Source organism: Nycticebus coucang, chromosome 18 (genome assembly GCF_027406575.1).
Source record: "Nycticebus coucang isolate mNycCou1 chromosome 18, mNycCou1.pri, whole genome shotgun sequence".
Classification (NCBI taxonomy): domain Eukaryota; kingdom Metazoa; phylum Chordata; class Mammalia; order Primates; family Lorisidae; genus Nycticebus; species Nycticebus coucang.
Window position 1 is genome coordinate 45,733,578 of NC_069797.1, and position 17,742 is coordinate 45,751,319.

A 17,742-nucleotide genomic window follows, 5' to 3' on the forward strand; every position below is an offset into this window, starting at 1 on the left:
TCCAAGGACTTAGACAAATTTTATGGTCCATTTTAGTTCTAACATAGACTTTTTCCATACACATAGAATTGACTTCGACAGAAGAAAACTGCATTTTAAAATCCTCCCTGGCATGAAAAAGGAGCTGCAGTGATTTTGATCAAGATTCTTTGGGGGGGTTCATTGAGTATAAAATCTCTTAAAAAAATAAAGACTGAGCTCTGGGCTTTAGTTTCCTAATGACCATAGGCCATGGGCCAAATCTGTACCTTTCCAGTAGGGTAATTATTTATGTTTAAATCGAATGTTTTAAAAATGGAAGGGATCAGAATAACATTGTGAACAGGGGACTTTGTGTGAACTCCCACGAGGAGGAATGGTAGAACTGTGTGGACAAGGATAGGGCCATAAAGAACAATATTTAACTGAAATGCCTATGAAGCAGAAAAGGACCATTTAGAATGTCAGGGAACTGAATGAGTCTTGGCTCCAGAGATGAGAAGACTCGTGCCTTTGTTGAATATGCGGTGTGATTTGTCTTTGATTTGGGTTTCTCATTTGTAAGAAATTCAGGTAAGGGGCAAAGAGTTCAAAACAGGAGTTCCAGGTGTATTTGAGTATATCCCTGGAATGAACCGCTGCCAGGGGCTTCTAAGGAGAGTTTCCCTGAGGCCAATGGGCAAGATGATCCTGGTGCAGAATTGACACAGGGAGGGCTGAGCTGAAGTGGGGAAGGTAGACATCCCAGCCCTGAACAATCAATCTGTCCCTTGACTTGTGACATGGGGTGAGTGAATGTGTCAGTGGGGCTGTAAGGAGCCCATCCCTGCCTGGCCATATTTATGGAGTACATTCTTATCAAATGACAATTTCATTGCCTAAAAATCTTGAGCAGATCCACTATGATTTTTAGAGACACAGTATCTGTGGACTTACTTTGCTTATCTTAGAATAGTAAAGGAAATATACTTTTGCTCATGTCTGTTTGTCCCCTTGTCTTGATTGTAATTTAGTTTTTCACTTAGCTCAGCCATCCCCTTGCACACTGGAACAGTTTACTGCTCATTTTCATGCTTGAATGGGAGCTGAGCATACAGGAAGGGCTCCTTTCTGTCTTGCTCTAGAACAGATCTAGAAAAGTGTCTTTTACTTTTGTTCCAGTGGTCTCCACACAGCACTAAGCAGAGGCCGGTCTTAAGGTCTACTTAATCAGATAAGTACTGATGGATAAATTGGACTTGGTGATTCCTGAGAACCTTATACTTTGGAAGGACCTGGCTAAGTTGACAGGGAACCCAGGACAAGTCCACTTGACCCTATGCCCTAGAGACACAACCTGGGTCTTTCTCCCTCAAACTCTTCTAAAAGTTTGGAATGGAGGGAAAAAAATACATTAATCTTATTTTCATCAATAGAACTCCTCCGGTACAAGAAAAAAGAAAAAAAAAAAGAAGAAAAAGAAAAAAAGAAAAAAAAGAAAAAGAAAAAAAAAAGAGAAAAAAAAAGAAAAAGAAAAAAAAGAAAAAAAAGAAAAAAAAAGAAAAAAAAAAGAAAAAAAAAAAAGAAAAAAAAAAAAAAAAAAAAAAAAGAACTCCTCCTTATCAAATCAAATTCCCGAAAGAGTTCTAAATCAGGGTCAGATTACAGAGCCAGCTGTAGAACACAGGGTGTTTCTTTGAGTTGGCCTTCCTCGGCTGTGGGTGCCACCAATAGGGTGGCAAGTTTGAATCATTGTGTCTCCATGTTGACAGGAAAGCTCCTCCGTGCCTTTTCTAGCCTGATCTGGGAATGACATTGACAATTCTGGCCTCCATCCCCACTTGACCCTAAAATAGAGGGTCTTAAACTTGTAACCTTTGGATTTGTGACATTTTACTACATTTGAAATGGGTGGGGATGTAGTGGGGCGGGCTTGGGTAGGGCGATGTAAAATGTACGGAGGAGGTGCGGAGTGCTGGACAGCCAGGGTCGCCTCCCTACAACATGCTGCTGAGGATTTCTGCCACCGGAGAGGTGGTGGGGCCCTCCCGGCTCATTTCCGGGCTTGTGGGGCTGGACAGGCCAGTGCAGCCTGCAGCGGGTGGGCTTAACCCGGCCCACGGCTTTGTGTCCTGGGCCACCAGGGTCTCGGGGTAGGGTTCCACGTAGATGCGGTGGACTGAAGGCCTGGCGTCCGGGAGGCTGCTCTGCCGCTCCTCGGGGAGGCTGGCGGTGTGGGCCAGAGCCAGGCCCCGGGACCCTTCGGCTGCAGGACCCGGCTGCTCCGCCTCCCCGGGCTGGACCAGGCCACAGGCTGGGGACAGGTGCTGGGTGTAAACGCCCTCGGAGAGCGACAGCGACTGCGACTCGCTGTGCATGCGCAGCCAGCGGTGGTGGCGGCTGAAGCCCCCACAGTGCGGATGCTTGCCCGGCTTCCGCTTTCCCAGGAAGCCCAGCGGCCGCCGCGCGCCTGGCGCCATCTTGGCGTGGTTCTTGGGTGCAAAACCGGTAAGGGTCAAGCTGTGGAGGAACTCCGCGCACGAATGGTCGGGATCTGGGCCCTGGGCGGGGCCCTGAGGATCCTGGCCCTGCCCCACAGGGGTCTTCATGTCATGCACCTGTAAGACGTCGGGGGCGCTCCCGCTTAGGCCACTTAAGGCCTGCTGGGCGATGTCGTGGGACGACAGGTAGACTAGGTCCAGGTCTCGGGGACTCAGGGCGTCGCTGGAGTCGTAGTCGCTGTCTGTGGGGAGGAAGACTTCTGAGCAGCCTTCCTCATCAGAGCAGGGCTGTGAATCTGCAAAGCCAGAAACTGATGTTAGGACGATTATGAACTCTTAGGGACAGCCTGCTGCACAGTGGTGGGACCGGTACGCTAGGCCCCTGCATTTAGGAGGCTCCCGCTTCAAAGGGTCTGTTGTCAGTCACTTCAGATTCCTTTTTTTTTCTCCTTTAGGTTAATGTGAAGGTATCCACAACTAGGTTACAGTGTTTGCATTTGTTAGGTAGAGTCTTATTGTGTTCCACACCCAAGAGATGTGCCATATACCTTTACATTGTGCTCATGGTTGAAATTCTTAACCATTTTGAACAAGGGGCTTCACGTTTTCATTTTGCACAGGGCTCTGCAGATTATCTAGTGGGCTCTGATCTTGGTTTAAGGGAAAGGAGAGAGAGGATCTCTGATAGGTCCAGCCCTGACAGCAGTTCCCCGCACACACTTTTTATTATTTGCTGGACATCTGTAGAGAAGATGGAATGGGAAACAATGCTGGATGTTACTAATTCAGTCTCTGTTCTTATTTCAGATATATATATATATATATATATGTCTTATTTCAGATATATATATATATTTTGGCATTTGACAAAGCAGCAGGAATTTAAAGGGGAGATACCCTAGGGGCCAAAGTCTGTAAACCTGGTTTCAAATGTTAGCTCCTTTCATCTTGCTCTGTGATCTTGGGAAAGTTACTTAACTTCTTTGTGCTTCACTGAACTTATATGTAAAATGGAGATGATAATAGAATTTTTTTTTTTTTGAGACAGAGTCTCACTTTGTTGCCCTTGGTAGATTGCTATGGTGTCAGCTCTCAGCAACCCCAAACTCTTGGGCTCAAGTGATCCTCTTGTGTTAGCCTCCCAAGTAGCTGGGTCTACTGGTGCCCACCACAATTCCTGGCTATTTTTTAGAGATGGGGTCCGGCTCTTGCTCAGACTGATCTGGAACCTGTGACCTCAGGCATTCCTCCTGCCTCAGCCTCCCAGAGTGCAGGATTACAGGCATGAGCCACCAGGCCTGGCCTGATAATAGAACTTTTTACTTACGGTGGCTGAAAAATAAATCGATTATGTATGTAAATACTTAACCATAAAAAAAGACAAAAAAAAAAGTAAGTCCCTCCCCATACGCACACACACACACACACACAAAATCCCAGAAGTAAAGTTAAGGCAGAAATAGGCCTGAAATTACACACTGTAATGACCCTGAGTGAGCTACAAGTTTAATTCTATAGATTCTTGTTGTTTACTGCAAGTTTTCTGTATCTTTTTTCCACAACCAGGTTGTACATTTCTGTTGGGGAAGAGCTGTCTAAAATCCTTTGACTTTCCCCCAGAATTTAGCACATGGTAGGTACTTGGTAAACACATGTTAATTTTGAAAACATGTAAGTGCTCTTAAAAAGAATAATCGCGAATCTGCACAACAAAGGCAATCCCAGTAAGAAATATTTTTTAATGGAATTTAATAAATTGATTTTGATATTAATCTAGAAGAGAAAATTTATAGTAGTAGTCAACTTTTAAAAATTAGATTAAATAGGGAGGAGTCTGATTTACCAGATATCAAAGTGTGATACAGAGTTTCAGTTACTGAAATGTCATAGTATTGGTATAGGAGTGGACAAATAGATGTATAGAATAGAAAAATAAAGTCCAGAAACAGTCTTAATTCTGTATGATAAATTAACATATGGTAAAGATAACATTTCAAAGTAGAGAAGTAAATAGATTATTTAATATATAGTGGGATAATTGTTATTTTTTAAAAATAACTATAGAAAGTCCTACCTCATACCATATATAAAAATAAATTCCATATGAGTTAAATATAACAAGCAAACTCCAAAGTACTAGAAGACAATATGTTTGTAATTTTGGGGTGGGAGGGTCTTTTCAAGCAAACAAACCCCTAGAAGTCATAAAATAAATGACTAATAGATTTGAGTACATCAAAGTTTAATACTTTGTAAAGCGAGTGATATCATAAACAAAAAGGTAAGTGATAGATTGGAAGAAAATAATAAATACATGTATAACTAACGATTAATATCCAGAATATATACAGAACTTCTAGAAATCAGTAAGAAGACAATAAAAATGTGTAGAAGGTAAGAACCAGCTCTTTAAAGAATAATTCAAATGACCAATAAACTTAATATTTTTGTGTTAAACATAAAAAGTAACTGGAAAATGAGAGTTGATAGTCCAATGAGGCATTTTTACCCATCATATTTAGAAAAAACAGAAACATGATAATCTCATGTGTTGGTGATGTGTGGGAAGTCAGAGACTCCCATATAATAAAGGTGGGAATATAAATTGCTATAGTTCTTTGGACAGAAATTTAGTAGATTATATTAAAAATATTCAGATCATTTATCCTGGCAGGTCTTTATACTTGAGAAAAGGATCTTAGGTTTGAGAAATTGTTACCATGTACACATGGAGACAGTTACAAGTTGTTTACTGCAGCAGGGTTTATAATACTGAAAAACTAGAAATTCTCTTGTGGTTAAGAGTGCTGTGAAAGGAAGACATAGAAGCACAGAAGCATTAAGAAATGAAAAATAATATACTTGATGAGTTCTGCAAGGGAGGCTCTATTTTGAAGGACTAGGTTGCTGATTAAAAAACACAACAGATAATTAAAAGACCTATAGGGTTGCCAGTTATAGTTAGTCTGTTCATGGCAGAAAACCAGACAGGATTATTGTAAGAATATTGCAAAATTCAGATATAAAGTTTGTTTTGTTAGGGAGTTAGTATCAAGGATTTTTCTATTTTAGGGACTAGTAGATTAATTTTAGGGTCTAAGGTGCATTTTGGTTTTGGTTTTTCCTGTCTATAGAGGATGACATGCATATTCACTCATAATTGGCAGGGCAAGATGTCAATTTTGCCCTCTCTCCTGATTGTTACTTAATTTCTAATATCTTTTTTTTTAGTTACAAATAATTAATTTTGTTTGGGACAGTGATACGCTCATATAAAGACTGCTTTTTTTCCAGCTTCCTTTGCAGCTAGGCATGGCCATATAATTAAGTTCTGGCCACTGAGATTGTATGAAACTTCTGAAATTCTTCATAAAGGGATCTGGCTTAGCTGGGAGACGGCTCTTTCTTTCTTTTTGCCTGTGACAAGATGTGTTGGATAGGGTCATGAAACAACCTTGGAAATAGAAGTCCTGTGCTAGTATGGTGGTGTTGAAAATAGAGCTTCGTGTCTGAAGACCATGAAGTCCATATATTGAATTGTCTACTTTAGTTTTCTTTCACACAAGAGAGAAATAAAGTATCTTGTGTTTTTGACTCTTACTTGGGTTTTCTATAACTGATTCCAAACTTAATCTTAACTGATATAAACCTAGAAGTCCATTAGTAGGAGAATGGTTAAATAAATCATGGCATGCTTGTACTATGGACTATTATCTAGCCACTACAAAAGATCAGATCAATTTATATGTTGTTCTTTAAGTAATGGATACCAAAAAAGGATTCCCTCTTCCGCTTTTGATTTCTAATCATCTATTCAAGGTTTTCCTCAAACATAATCTCTCTAGGAAGTATCCTCCAACTGTCCCAAAAGGGATTGCTTACTTCTCCGTGACTTATATTTTTATAACATTCATTGTGCTTTGGTACTTAGCTTGTTATAGATTTTTGTTTTGTCTTTCTTACATAAATATAGGATCTTGGTTTCCTGATTCGACCATGAGCACTTTTAAGGAGAGATACTGAATTCATCTATTCATTCACAATGAAGATTCTGTATTACTTGAGTTCCTGCTGTAACAGAGCACTGTACTGGGTAGTTGAGTGGATCTAAAATTAATAAGAAATTATATATGTCTCTGGGGAGCTTACTATTTTAATAGAGGTATAAGGCAAATATGCATCTATGAGACTGTGGAAGAACATATTTTATATGAGAAGTTTAGCAAATAATATGCAAGTTCATAGGAAGGAGGGATTACATTTTATTGGGACAGGATTGATGAAAAACTATCTCTTATTAATTTTTTCTTCCATTCATTCATCTCTATTCTCTATTAATTTATTTCTTCATCCACTTTGAAAAAGTGGCTTGAGCAAACCAAGAGGATTTGTTATATGCAAACAACAAGAGGATTAGAAACCAGAAAGGAAGAGGAAACAGCACAAGTAGTCCTGTTTAACTAGAATATGGGGAGCAGAAATGGAATTTTAGTAAAACGAGGCTATAAATGAAGGATGGCAGCAATCACACTCTTGGGAATTTATTCCAGAAAAATTAGGGCTTATTTTCATACAAGAACTTGTATATGAATATTCATAGTAACTTTATTGGGAATAGCTTTGAACTGGAAACTACCCAGATGTTATTTAGAGGATGAATGGTTAAAAACACTGCATTTATTACCATGGAATACAATTCATCAATAAAAAGAAAGAACCCTGTATGTAACATTTGTGAAAAAACATAATTCTAGAGATGAGGAAGAGATTATTAGTTGCCAGGGGTAAGGATGGGGGGATGGGTAAAGTAACAGAAGGTAACAGTGGAGTTTTATGTTGATGTGACACTTGAGTATCTTGTTTATGGTGGTAGTTACTCAAGGCTACATGTGATAAAATTGCATAGTTCTATACATGTGAGCCCATGTATACACATACATACACACACATGAATTTATGTGTAACTGGAGAAATCTAAGCTTTATGGATTGTACCAACTTCTTGGTTTTGATATTGTACTAGGGTTATGTAAAATGATAACATTACTGGGGGCTGACGGGACTTCCTCCACATTTGTTATCTGTGTCTATAATTATTTCAAAATAAATATTTTTTAGAAAGAGCATTTAATTTTTCAAAATGGTAAGGTGGAGTTGGAAGAGTTTGTTGAATGTTTAGATAAGAAATTTATACCCTATTTTGTAGCCAGTGGTTAGTTACTAAAGAATTTTGAAAAATGGACAAGATGAGAGCTATGATTTAGGATAGTAAGATAGCAGGCTGGATGTAAGATGAACTTAATGAGGAACAGATAGCAGGGAGGCCAGCTAGGAAGCTGTGGTCCAAGCTTTGTTTCCACTAAATATTTACCTTGTTCATACTGCAGGGCTAAGTAAGAGCTGGGGTTATGTGGAGGAAAGAGGAAGTCCAGCAAGTCATTCATTCAAAGATGTTTACTTTGCAGGTATTCCGTGCTAGATAGAGGATTTTCTAATGCATCCTATGAACTACTTGAAAGCAAGGTAGCTCATAGGATGTATTAGAAAATAAGTGAGAAAATACTTAAGATTAATTTTAAATAGTACCAAGTTCTATGAACAAAATGAAAGTGCATTTTAGCTAGAGAGTGACTTAGTGGGAAGGTTCTTTCAGTAAGGCAGCCAAGGGGTGGGGGGGCATCTCTGTAGAACAGGGAATCTAAGTGAGAGCTCGATGATCAGAAAGAACCAGCTATGTGGAAGTTGTAGGGAAGAGTGTTCAGGCAACTGGGAGAAGCAAGTGCATAGGCCTCAAAGTTATAATAGGTGTCAAGCTGTGATTCCTGGGAAGACTGAAATTAGTTAAATTGCAGCCTTGATTTGGGTTGGACAGTAGAAGAGATGGGATAGGTAGAGCATAGGAAATAGGGAAAACATCCAGAAGATGAAATGGGAGCCTTCTTATTAAGGTTAAAGGTAGATGTGTATGGGTATAGAGAAGAAAGAACTATTGGGGAGGGAATGGTTAAAGTTACTAGTGGTGAGATGGATATAACAAGGAGGGGTGACCAATTTTAAGCACAATTGCTCATGCTGGTCCTGAGAAAGATGGAAAAGACTTGTCCTTGGAGACAAGTGGTTAAGGAAGAAGATGAATTTATATTTTCAGGCTAAAAGGAAAGAAATGGGTAAAGGCTTGGGCTGAATGACTGATATTCTTAAAAGTTTAGGCAATACATTTTTCCATCTTTAGTGGGAAAAATAGGGCACTGCATGTTATAAAAGATCTCGAACAAAAACATGGAGACTAAATAACCCTATGATGAATGGTAGCTTGGTCATAGATGAGATTAAGAAGGAAATGATCAAATTTTTGGAACAAAACAGTGAATACGTGAATTACCAGAACCTCTGGGATATCGCAAATGCAGTCCTAAGAGGGAAATTTATATCATTACGAGCCTTCCTCAAGAGAACAGAAAGAGAGGAAGTTAACAACTTAATGGGACATTCCAAGCAACTGGAAAAGGAAGAACATTCCAATCCCAAACCCAGCAGAAGAAAAGAAATAACCAAAATTAGACCAGAATTAAATGAAATTGAAAACAAAAGGATTATACAACAGATCAATAAATCAAAAAGTTGGTTTTTTGAAAAGGTCAATAAAATAGATAAACCTTTGGCTAACCTAATGAAGAATAAAAGAGTAAAATCTCTAATTTCATCAATCAGAAATAACAAAGACGAAATAACAACAGACTCCTCAGAAATTAAAAAAATCCTTAATGAATATTACAAGAAACTTTATTGTCAGAAATATGAAAACCTGAAGGAAATAGAAGCATGCCACCTTCCTAGAATGAATGAATAGAAGCACGCCAACTTCCTAGAACTTAGCCAGAATGAAGTGAAAATGTTGAACAGGCCTATATCAACCTCTGAAATAGCAACAAATATCCAAAATCTCCCCCAAAAGAAAAGTCCAGGACCAGATGGCTTCACATCAGAATTCTACCAAGCCTTTAAAGAGGAACTAGTAACCTATATTACTTAACCTTTTCCAAAATATAGAAAAAGAAGGTATACTACCCAACACATTCTATGAAGCAAATATCACCTTGATCCCCAAACCAGGAAAAGACCCAACAAGAAAGAAAATTATAGACCAGTATCTCTAATGAATATTGATGCAAAAAATATTCAATAAGATCCTAGCAAACAGAATCCAGCAACACATCAAACAAATTCACCATGACCAAGTGGATTTTATCCCAGGGTCTCAAGGCTGGTTCAATATACATAAATCTATAAATACAATTCATCACATAAACAAAATAAAAAATAAAGACCATATAATTCTCTCAATTGATGCATAAAAAACTTTGTGATTATATCCAGCATTTTTTCATGATCGGAACACTTAAGAAAATAGGTATAGAAGGGATATTTCTTAAACCGATAGAGGCTATCTTCAGCAAACCCACAGCAATATCGTATTGAATGGAGTTAAATTGAAATCATTTCCACTCAGATCAGGAATCAGGCAAGGTTGCCCATTGTCTCCATTGCTTTTTAACATTGTAATGGAAGTCTTAGCCATTGCAACAGGCAAGAAAAGGTGATCAAGGTTAGGGTCAGAGGAGATCAAACTTTGACTCTGCAGATGATATGATTGTATATCTGAAAAACCCCAGGGATTCAACTACAAAACTCTTAGGAGTGATCAAGGAATACAGCAAGGTCTCCGGTTACAACATCAGTACTCACAAATCTGTAGCCTTTATATATACCAACAATAGTCAAGCTGAAAAAACACTCAAGGACTCTATTCCGTTCACAGTAATGCCACAGAAGACGAAATTTTTGGGAGTTTACCTAACAAAGGACATGAAAGATCTCTATAAAGAGAACTATGAAGCTCTAAGAAAAGAAATAGCTGAAGAAAAACATACCATGCTTATGGCTGGGAAGAATCAACATTGTTAAAATGTCCATACCACCCAAAGCAATATACAATTTTAATGCAATCCCTACTAAAGCACCACTGTCATACTTCGCTAAGTCATGGAAGAAGCCCAAGTGCCCATTGGCCCATGAATGGATCAATAAATTGTGGTATATGTACACCATAAAATATTATGCAGCCTTAAAAAAGATGGAAACGTTACCTCTTTCATGTTTACATGATGGAGCTGGAACATACTCTTCTTAGCCAAGTATCTCAAGAATGGAAGAAAAAGTATTCAGTGTACTCAGCCCTACTATGAACTAATTTGTAAGCACCCATACTTCCATATGAAAGCTATAATACAACTATAGCCCAAGAATAAGGGGAAAGAGGAGAGGGAGGGGAGGGGAGGAAGGAGGGGTGAGTGGAGGGAGAGTAATTGGTGGGACCACATCTATGGTACATTTTACAAGGGTACATGTTAAATCTGCTAAGGGTAGAATATAAATATCTTAACACAATAACTAAGAAAATGTGAAAGCTATGTTAACCAGTTTGATGAAAGTATTTCAAATTATATATAAAACCAGCACATTGAACCCCATAGTTGCATTAATGCACACAGCTATGATTTAAAAAAAAGAAAATTAAAAAAAAAATCTCAAGATTGTTGGTTGTCTTTGATGATGGCAGGATAGGTTTCTTAGGAGTGATGATGAACAGAAGTTAACTGGAGGTTTGAAATTGGGCTTGAAATAGGACCCATGCAAAGAATTTATAACTGATTTCAGTTGAACTTCTCCATTTATCTGATCAGTGTTTTCTGATCACTGTTGTCATAGTGCTTACTGTGATCCAGCCATAATGCTGAGATCCTGCTTTGTTTCATTTAATACAAAAATTCATATTTTGAAGATAAGAATATTAAAGCTTAAACTTATTAAACTTTCCAGTTCATAGTTGATAAGTGGCAGAATAGGTATCAAATTGCAAATTTGTCTTACTCCAAAGACTTGCTATACTGCCATCCACCTAGCATTTCCATAGCCTTTCTGTGGAAGCTTCCTGAGGGCTGGGACCTGGTTCATCTACCACTTTTTGTGGTACCTACACATTTCTATTAGTTAAACTCTTCACAGGGGCTTCTTGATATTGCTTCTGCTAGAGGAACATGGTAGATCTTGTATTAGTTTCCCGTGGCTGCTGTAACAAAGTACCACTCATGGGGAGGCTGAAAACAACAGAAATTTATTCTTTCACAGCTATGGAAGCCAGAGTCTGAAATCAAGAAGTCAGCAGGGCCACAGTCCCATGGGAGGTTCTAGGGGGAGAACACTTTCTTGCCTCTTCCACCTTCTGGTGGGTATCAGCATTTTTTGCAAGTGCATCCTTCTGATCTCTGCTTCTGTCTTCCCATGGCCTCTCTTCTATGTCCCTGTCTTCTCCTCTTCTGTCCCTTATAAGGATTCTAGTCATTGGGTTTAGGGTCCACTCATGTAATCTAGGAAGATCTCATCTTAAGACCCTTAATTATATCTGCAATGATGCTTTTTTCAAATAAGGTCATACTCACAGGTTATGAGTGAGGGTTAGGACACTGACATATATTTTAGAGGCCACCATTAACCCAGTAAAGGAAGGATAGTAAAAATGACTACCACTAGAAGCAATCCCTGAGGAGTTTGTGACACTTTCTTGTTCTTTTCATTCCATAGTCAGGTCAAGTACATTGCAAAAGCTGTTTGTACTTTGATTTGACAGCATTCAAGTAGTGAGCATGTATTGTGTGGAAGGGATGAAGGAATATATGAAGATGTGCTATAAAGGAGCTCACTTTCTAGTTTTTCAATGAAGCACCATATTTTAAGACCCAGCCTCTAAAGGAGAGTGTGTGTTGATTTCTCTAGGCAGAGTTAGTTGCTCAGTTCTCTTGGCTCTTACAGCATTTTATTTATATCTCTGTTAACTGCATTCACTAAGTTTTATTATAAATTATCCAGTTTCATATTTGTCATCCCCACTGGACTGTGAACTCTAGAGAGCATGTACTATGTCGTACTTACCTCTGCTTAGTAAATATTGAGTAAACCAGTCATTGAATGGACTAAGGTATGGACTAAGGTATAAGTCATGCAAAGGGATGTGTAGAATCTTCCGTGTTTCCCAGATATGAGGTAGACCAGGAGAACCTCCCACTCAAAGTGTAAGATGTCTTAATCATTGTTGTATTATTAGCCTCTTGTGCTGTATCTAGTATATAGAAAGCTCTTACTAAAGCATGTTGAGTGAAATTGAAACTAACATGAATATTGCAATCTGGGAGCATAAAGAGTAGTTAGATTTGGCTGTCTCTCTCTTTTTTTTTTTCAGTTTTTTTTTTTTTTTGGCGGGGGCTGGGTTTGAACCCACCACCTCTGGCATATGGGGCTGGCACCTTACCCCTTTGAGCCACAGGCGCCACCCCAGATTTGCCTGTCTCTTAAAAAACAAACAAAAAAACAAACAAAAAAAACACTGAAAGCATTCTGAAAAGCTTTCTTACTTAATCTACCATAGACATTCCTGAAAATGATCAGCCAAATCATTTTGCTTTACCTTTGGTGCTATTCGATTTAAGAATCAGCCCAGGTGTAACAGAAAGAATAATTGTTGGACAAACCTAGGCTGGCGTCATGTCTTGCTGCTTATGTGTATATGATCTTGAGCAAATCTCTTAGTCTCTCTGAACTTTTCTTCATCTGTAGCATGTAGGTAGTTATGTTGCTTATTTTCCATAGGTACTATGAAGATTAGTTTGTAAGTTTGTTAAACATACTTACAAACAGAAGGTATTAATATCTTACAAACAGAAGATATTAATATTGTTGAGATTCTTTTCACTCTTAGTAGAGAATAACTAGAAAACATCAAGATCATTAAATTATAAACCAGTAATCAGATATGCTTCAAGATTTTTCTGTAAGAGTGCTGTTGGTAATAAAGGGGAACAGTAATTTCTAATGTGACATCTTCTGTTGGTGGTGATCTAGTACAGTACTGTATTTTCTAACTCGTATTAACAGTAAGTTAATAAATGATATAACTGATTTACTATAGCTCATGGGAATTAGGAGATAAGTCAAGAGAAGACCTACTTATAACTGTGGTGATCCAGGGAGGAGATGGAAAAGGGCTTGAGTATGAAGTGGTAAATATTGTCTTGTTGGTTCATGGACTCACGCTTAGGAAACTCTTCTCTAGTGGGAACCTAAATATTTGACTTGCATGGTGGTTGTATTATTTATTAGAAGACTTAGTGGAACCTATTGCTTTGAGTGGGACACCTCTCCCAGAACAGTTTGGGAAAATCTCCAGGATGCCAGCCAGGGCACTGAGGAGAATTTCCAAGGATTGAGGCCACTGCTACTCCCTCCCTTCATGGAAAAGAATGCAAAGTGCAGCTTCTATTCCCAGATCCAGGCCATATGCTCCATTAACCATGGTAGGCACGTTGCCCAGTTGTTATTTTAATAAACCTGGTTATGCTCCCCAATTTCCCTCAGAGGGCCCACTAGGCAAGCCAGCAGTGTTATAACCTTGAATTTCCCCTCTGGATGACCCAGAAACTGTTTGGTGGAAGTTCTACCCATAGTATTAGTGCTGGCTTGGGGAGCTTGGCTTTCTTGCCATTGTAATTGATGTTGTAACTCCTGGCTTCTGTGGGTCATGCCAACAATAGCAGAGAAGAGTTGGTGTGGATTTGGAGGGTGTTGCAAGGAGATGACATCTCAGGAAAGAATAATTGATTTAAAGTTATTGCTTTTCTCTAAAAGGCAGGGGGCATGGCCTGGGATAATAAGTCATTTTTGCCCTAGAATCTACCTTCACATTTTAATGTATCACTCACTATCCATATATATGTGTGTGTGTATTGTGTGTATATATCTATGTAACACACACACATATACATACATATAAAACATATATACAGTGGAATCTCTCTAAGTTGACCACCCAAGGGACTGTAACAAACTGGTCAACATATGGAAGTGGTCAACATAGTAAAGAACTAGGCCTGCTGTACTCACATGTGTATATCAGGTTCATATCAGGTCTATGAAAAGTAGGTCAATTTAAGGAGATGGTCAACTATGGAGGTTCTACTATATGTGTGTGTATATATGTATGTATGTATGTATCTATCTATCTTTCTATCTCCTATGCTTCAGTGAATCTCTTTCCACTGTGTTTGAATAGAATTGAATAGAATTTAAATGATTTCTAAGTGAAGAATTTTACTGAATTCTTTACATCAGGCCTCAGGCGGTTGTTCACCTAATTTCCCAAGAAAAAATAATATCTCCAGATTTCTGTTGATTTTTTGAGCTATTTTATGCCACAGGGTTCTTGACATCATCTGGGAAAAGGTTACCAAAGATTTACATTTGGAAGATCAGGGTAATCTTCAAATGCATCTGAAGGAAACAATACCCTCCCCGCTTTACCTCACCCACTCGTCACAGGAGAAACAGCAGTTTCGGAAGAAAAAATTGCTGCTGCCTGTGACCACTATACCCACAGAAAAGGAGTGGGAGAGAAAATACCCGTGTGATGGACCAAATCATTCCACCCCCTGCCTTGAGCTGCCTTTTCTAGGAGCCAACTTTCCCCCTTGGGTCCTTGGGAGATGCTTAATTTTAATTGACTCAGAGGAGTTCTACTTTGTGTTCTGAAAACCACACAAAAATGGGAAGTAAGTTAAAGAGTTCCACTCCCCTACTCCCCCACCCCCCCAACAGATATGCACAAACAAATTTACGGCACTCCAAAGCCTTAAAGCAGAATCTTGGGCTGGCACCAGAGGCTAAGTTTGCCATAGGCTCTGTATTTCCATCAGGCTCCTTAGAAGTTAGTGAACCTACCCACACAGAACGGAATTGTGCTGCAAACTTTGCCCTGTGAGTAACCCAGTGGGGATGTTCCTCTAAATTAGATTTTTCTTTTTCCTTCATAAATGATTTCCAAACAATTCCAAGGGGTCACACTCTTCATGGAAAGGACAGAGTATGAATTGGCAGATTTCATTCCTCTGAAAGGCTTCTGCTTTTGTTAAGGGGAGAGGACATTAAATGTTTCTCCCCAGCTCTCAACAGTGCTTCCCTGTCACTAGATGTCATTTGTCATTTGCTGCCTTCCACATCTTTGTGTTGCATAGCCCATGGAATCTTGGCTTCAAAGAAATAAATGGACCCAAGAGAGAGTTATATTTTAAGAAATGGAATGATGATCGCTCACATTTTAAGTTAATAAAATCCAAATGTAATTGGCCAGATCCTCCCAGCAGGGAGTGTGTGCAACCCGTCCTCAGGCCAACGTGAGAGTTTGGCACTTCTGGAGCACAGAGAAGGCCACCCTCATGCAGCCAGGGAAGAATGTACTTAGGACCTTCTGGCCAAGAGCAGAGGAAACAATGGGAAAGTTCTGTGAGCTGAGAGGGTAGACAGGGCTGTGAAGGTAGAAATAGAATTAAAGAGTTGTTGGTAGAATTAAAGCAACTGTGGAACATCATGGCATGCATAGGTTCCCTGCCTTAAAAAAATACTCTTTCAACCCTCCATTTCTCCAGCAACTGCCTTCCCTCTTTCACAGTCAAGATTTTAAAAAGAGTCACTCTTCCTGGTCCCACTTCTTTGCCTCCCCTATACTCCCTGATCTACTTCTGTTCAGCTTCTATCTCATTCCCTTCATAAACTGCTCATCAAGATTATTGATTTCCTTGTTGAAAAAAGTGAAATGACAGAAGTTTTTCAGTTGTTTTATTTAACCTTTCTTCACCATTTGACATGCCTTGATTCCTGTGACACTAATCTCTCTTTAAAATCTACTTTGTCTGGTTGTTCCTTCTTTAAGAAGCCTCACTGCTCCATCCCACTGGGATCCTTCCACACTCTCCACTTCTTATTCCATTTACTTTCTCTAGGAAATCCCAGGTATTTTTGAAGCTTCAAACATCAGACACGTGTGTACAAATTCTTAAATCTGTATTGTTAGCTTCAGAACTCAAAAATTCTCTAGACTCTATGTATCTTGTTTTCTCCCGAATGTTTCTTTTTGTGCAAAATGTTCTAAAACTAACAGCAGTTTCAACATGCCCAACACCCAAGATTATTGCTCCTCCTTTCACACCTTTTGACATCATGATACCCAGAGATACCCATCAGAAAACTTGGTATCTCCTTTGTTATCTTACTAATTGCTCTCCCTGCTTCCAGGATTTTTCCCTGGTGATCTTTTCATATGATAGCCAGATTTGATTTTAAAGCGTAATTCAGATCATAGCAATCTTTGCTTAAAAGTTTTCAATGGCTTTTCATCCCAAGTAGGATAAAATCTAAACTTTCTGCCATGGCCTATAGAACCCTGCCCATTTTGGCCTCTCTCTCTTCCCCCTATCTTTTACAACTCACCGCTTTGTTCATTGAGTGTCAAAGACTTTGACTTTCTTTCCTCATCCATGTCAAGACCCTTTGCTGTTTTATTGCCTAGAATATTCCAGGTTAGTGCGTTGTTAGCTCCTACTTCTGAGGTTGGTTTAAATAGCATTCCCCCCCAGCCCCCCCCCCCCCCCCCCCCGTCTCTGCTGATCATTCTAGGGAATTTAACACTCTCCTGGCCTACCTGCTGTTTTGTGTTATATGTTGGGATTTTCACTCTCTGAAATTATGCTTATATTTTCATTGTTTGCCTCTCTTTATATCTAAACTTAAGCTCTAGGGGAGCAGGGTCTTTGCTGTTATTTCAAAGAATGCCCGGCACTTACTGGGTAACCAGTAAGTTTTTTTTTTTTTTTCAGTTAAAAAAGAATGAACCATGTCCTTAGATACTGAGTTTCAGCCAAACTATTTTCAGTTCTGTAAACTACAATACAGTTGTATAGTCTTCTTCCTCGGCCTCTAATGTTCTTCTCTTTCTGCTGATTTCTGCTTATTCTCCAGTACTGCATTCTATCACCTCCTCCAGGAAGCACTCTTTGATCTTGTGAGTTTAAGGTTTCCTCCAATAGACACCATAGAACACATGCAATTACCAGGTAATTTTTTGTTTAAATATCTGTTTCTTTCATTAGCCTAGCTTCTGGCAGAGATGATATTTGATTTGTATCCCTAGCCCAGTGTATATAAATATAAAAATACATCCTGGAAATTCTATTTAAAGAATTATTTTGTTAAATTGTTTGGTAAATCATGGACTTTAGTGGTAATGTAAATTGGCTGTCTCCTAAATTCTTCCATTTGCTAAATGTTGATATTTACACATTTGGTTTTTAAAACATAGGAGCACACACAAACTTACTTACAGAAAAGGCTCATATTATCAC

General features: G+C 38.9%; 1 protein-coding gene across 1 annotated transcript in view; it reads right to left on the reverse strand.

Annotated features, from left to right (window-relative positions):
* Positions 1–1,600: 1,600 nt before the first annotated feature.
* ANKFN1 (ankyrin repeat and fibronectin type III domain containing 1) overlaps positions 1,601–17,742 on the reverse strand; it is a 434,680-nt gene continuing 418,538 nt past the window's right edge. Inside the window, exon 20 of the mRNA XM_053570655.1 lies at positions 1,601–2,755. Within this exon, the coding sequence (XP_053426630.1) occupies positions 1,956–2,755 (800 nt within the window). The 3' untranslated portion in view covers positions 1,601–1,955. The remainder of the gene's footprint in view (positions 2,756–17,742) is intronic.